This window comes from Octopus bimaculoides, chromosome 7 (genome assembly GCF_001194135.2).
Source record: "Octopus bimaculoides isolate UCB-OBI-ISO-001 chromosome 7, ASM119413v2, whole genome shotgun sequence".
Lineage (NCBI taxonomy): Eukaryota > Metazoa > Mollusca > Cephalopoda > Octopoda > Octopodidae > Octopus > Octopus bimaculoides.
This window is the reverse complement of record NC_068987.1, coordinates 30315050-30318477: the sequence shown is the minus strand read 5'-3', so window position 1 is coordinate 30318477 and position 3428 is coordinate 30315050. Positions and strand designations below refer to the sequence as shown.

The 3428-nt window shown below is 30.9% G+C and overlaps 1 protein-coding gene across 6 annotated transcripts in view; it reads right to left on the bottom strand.

Annotated features, from left to right (window-relative positions):
• LOC106873190 (kinesin-like protein KIF21A) overlaps nt 1-3428 on the bottom strand; it is a 212552-nt gene that overhangs the window by 51006 nt on the left and 158118 nt on the right. For all 6 annotated transcript variants that reach the window (XM_052969487.1, XM_052969488.1, XM_052969483.1 and 3 more), the window contains 4 exons: nt 2847-2944; nt 1934-2002; nt 833-904; nt 566-685 (listed from right to left, as the gene is read on the bottom strand). In XM_052969487.1, the coding sequence (XP_052825447.1) occupies nt 566-685; nt 833-904; nt 1934-2002; nt 2847-2944 (359 nt within the window). The remainder of the gene's footprint in view (nt 1-565; nt 686-832; nt 905-1933; nt 2003-2846; nt 2945-3428) is intronic.

The following is a 3428-nucleotide window of genomic DNA, read 5'->3' as shown; positions in this document are numbered from 1 at the left end:
TGAATGGATGGTCTAACACAACCATACACAATTGTCATCTTCATTTTACATCTATTTTGCCACACTTGCATAGGTTGAATGGACCAGTGTGGACCATGTCTTTATTTCAAGTTACTGCCTTCCTAGAAGGGTTGGACGACTGCACCACACTCCTGCATTATATCTTTGGCATGGTTTCTATTTACAGAATGTACTGGATGCATTTTATTCTACTACTAGAGAGGTTTGTCATGTTCATGACAAGATAAAAAGGATTCCCTTAACTTTAAGGTGTGTGTGTGTGTGTGTGTGTGTGTGCGCGCACATACGCATACAGGCATGAACACAAACACCTATCTAGCAAATGATTTAATTTGAGATAGTTTAGAAAATAAAATAGTTGCATTGTTGTAAAATCTCTGAAGCCACTAAACACAGTTTTGTTCTAAATACATGTTTGGCACTAGTATCATGCATCTATGAAATATAAAAACTGCTAAGAAGTATATCTGCCATTGGGTTCTCAGTGAATAAACAAAATTGAAAAACAAAAAAAAAATACTTTAAAAGATACAATGTAAATTACTTTATTTTCTTCCAGTTGCATGATTTGCTCCTGTATCTCAGTGATGTGCTCCTGGCATAACTGAAGTTGTCCTTCTAAGCTCTCAATTACATCTACACATTCATCAATTGCTTCTTGGGACTAGAATAATAAAAAATTGAAAACAGTTTTTTTTTGGGGTTTTTTTCCAATTACAAATGTCAGATATAAATTTCTGAAAATGAGATATAGTTTGAAATAATATTAAATAAAATAAACTCATATAATATACTCTTCCAACATTCTTACCTGTTGAGTTTCTATAAGAGTTTCTTTCTTTTTCGTGTATTTTTCTATATTCTGGCCCAATTTTCTCCGTTCCTTAAGTGTGAAAAAGAGAAAATAGGAAATTACTAGGAAATAAATTTTACAAGGTCTTTTTTTTTCCTCTTTATAAAGTCTGACAGATACTTATTCTTAAACCATCTATGATGACTGATAAAGCTGATATCTAACATAGATGGATAGCAAAATAGCAAATTGTAGAAGGAAATATCAGCAAAATCAGCAAATTGTAGAAGGAAATAAAATACATCACTGAGTATTTGGCATTGACATATTAAGATATGGTCTCAGTAAAACAGTTGTATCATGCCATAAAGATGAATGCAATTAAACTTCACTTGACAAGGTGTCCTCACAGATAAATAAACCTAGATGTAGGGATATCATGAGCCTTATGACTCATTAGGCTGGAATTTAAACCAGTTTTTTTTTTGGCATATAACGGAGATCACAACACCCACTCAAAATGGAATGCCAACTATTACTGCAGAGTGGAGTTTTAAACTTATCTTTAGACATTGAAAAAAAAAAAATTTTTTTTAAGCAATATTTATATCTACACTACACATGATGATGAATGGAGATCAAAACAATCAAAAGAGTGTAGGTGTAAATATTAAAGAACTGTTTCATCTCTAAAGTTGAAGTATGTAGTCTGAATGATTAAAATCTTATTAGCAATGATCCATATCAGATATTTTAAACATTTAAACAAGTCATGTAAGAGTGTGAGAAAGAGAGAGAGTGGGGGTGGGGTTAGAGTGTTCTATTGTCATAACACATGTATTGCTAAAGAAACAAATTAATTTTTCAAAGCATCACTTTAATTAGAAGATTAATTGTATGAAATGTAAGAGATAGCTAGAGAGATGAAGCAAATTAAATGTTTATAATCAGCAACTAATACACTGGAGATTCAAATATCAGAAAGGAGCTTTTTAACCAACAACACAAACACAGTAAGTTTTAAGAGCTACAAAATATACTGCATTTTATATATATATATATTAAACACATACATACATACACAAACACATCATTCAAAATTAAATTAAACACACTTACTTTTAACCACGTTTCCATGTCTTTTTCTATCAAACTTAGAGTCTGCCGTTTGTTGATAATTCCCTCTACCTAAAAGTTGCAAAGATTTTGAAACAAAAATTATTATTGGAATATAGTGGATATTTCTTGCAAGGTATTTGTGAGTCAGAAACCAGTCTTCATTCTCATGAAGAGACTCATTACAAAAAGAGTCAAAACTTAATTGGTTTTTTTTTTCAAGTAATACTAAATTAGAGTTTGTTCCTGATGATTGATAAAAAAAAAGTAAATAAATAAAAATTATAATCTCTAATTTGCCGAAAATGAAATCTTAGTTCATTCGAGTGATACATACACTAGAAGCCTAATGGAATAATGAAACTGCATCTCCAGCCCAAGTTCAGGTATATAGTCAGGAATAAGATGACTTGGGAGGTTAATATTGCATTCGATGTGTTAAAGGGAGTTGAAGATGACAAAAGACAATCAAAAGCAATATATACAGAATATATGAAAACTCTAATAGAGAATGTTAAGATTAATAAGTTTGGGTGCGATGAGGAATAAAAGGGAAAAAAAAGTCAATGTCTTGGGGACATAAATCTATCCACAGAGAACAACCCGAGCCCGAAATGCCAGACTTTCCCTCACTCTTGAGAGAAACGAAACTTATTAAGATTTCATTTTTCAGAAATTTTAATCCTTAAACATTCAGATATTTGTGAAATGTAATGCTTCTTTATACACATTGTCTTGAATTTATCGTACGTTATCTTGAAATTATGACATTTCAATGAAGTAGTTTATTTTAAGAATGACATTGTAGGCTAGGTGTAGGACGTCAGATCTGGCTTCTTTGAACATAAAACAGGTTGAATATTTTGGACAGATACAAAGAGTTTAAGCACTAAGGGATTAAACAAATAATACTCACTTTCTTTTGAATTGCATCCCACTTCCTTTTAGCAAGTCTATCGGATCTGCTACTTATCTGACTTTGACGTTCATGAGGTGACATAGGAATGTAATGTGCTGGAAATAAAAGAATTGTATAGATATATACATAAATATGTATATATAAATATATATATACATAAATATGTATAAGGCAGAATGCTAAACTGAATGCATATTTTAATATAGATGTGTATAAGGAAGATTAAAAGGGATTTCTGACTGGCTTTCATCGCATAGCAAATTTTCAAGAAGAGGGAAAATGAAAAAAATGTTTTTTACAAAAAAATAATAAATATTTAAAAAAATAAATATACCAATACATTATGTTCTCTTTGAACTTTTAAAGTTCAATGGTAATCCATGTAGATAATTGTTAGAAAGATTGGGATGCATGTATTTTAGATTAGTGTTATGTTTAAAAAGGCTGAATGTTTATGTGTCAAACAGGAAATGTGGATAAGGGGAGACAATTCTGTGGGTTTTATACTCTTTAGTTGGAGCTCTGGACTCTTTGTCAACAGGAAGTTTGTCTGTTCTTAGAGAAACAAGAAGTAAATTC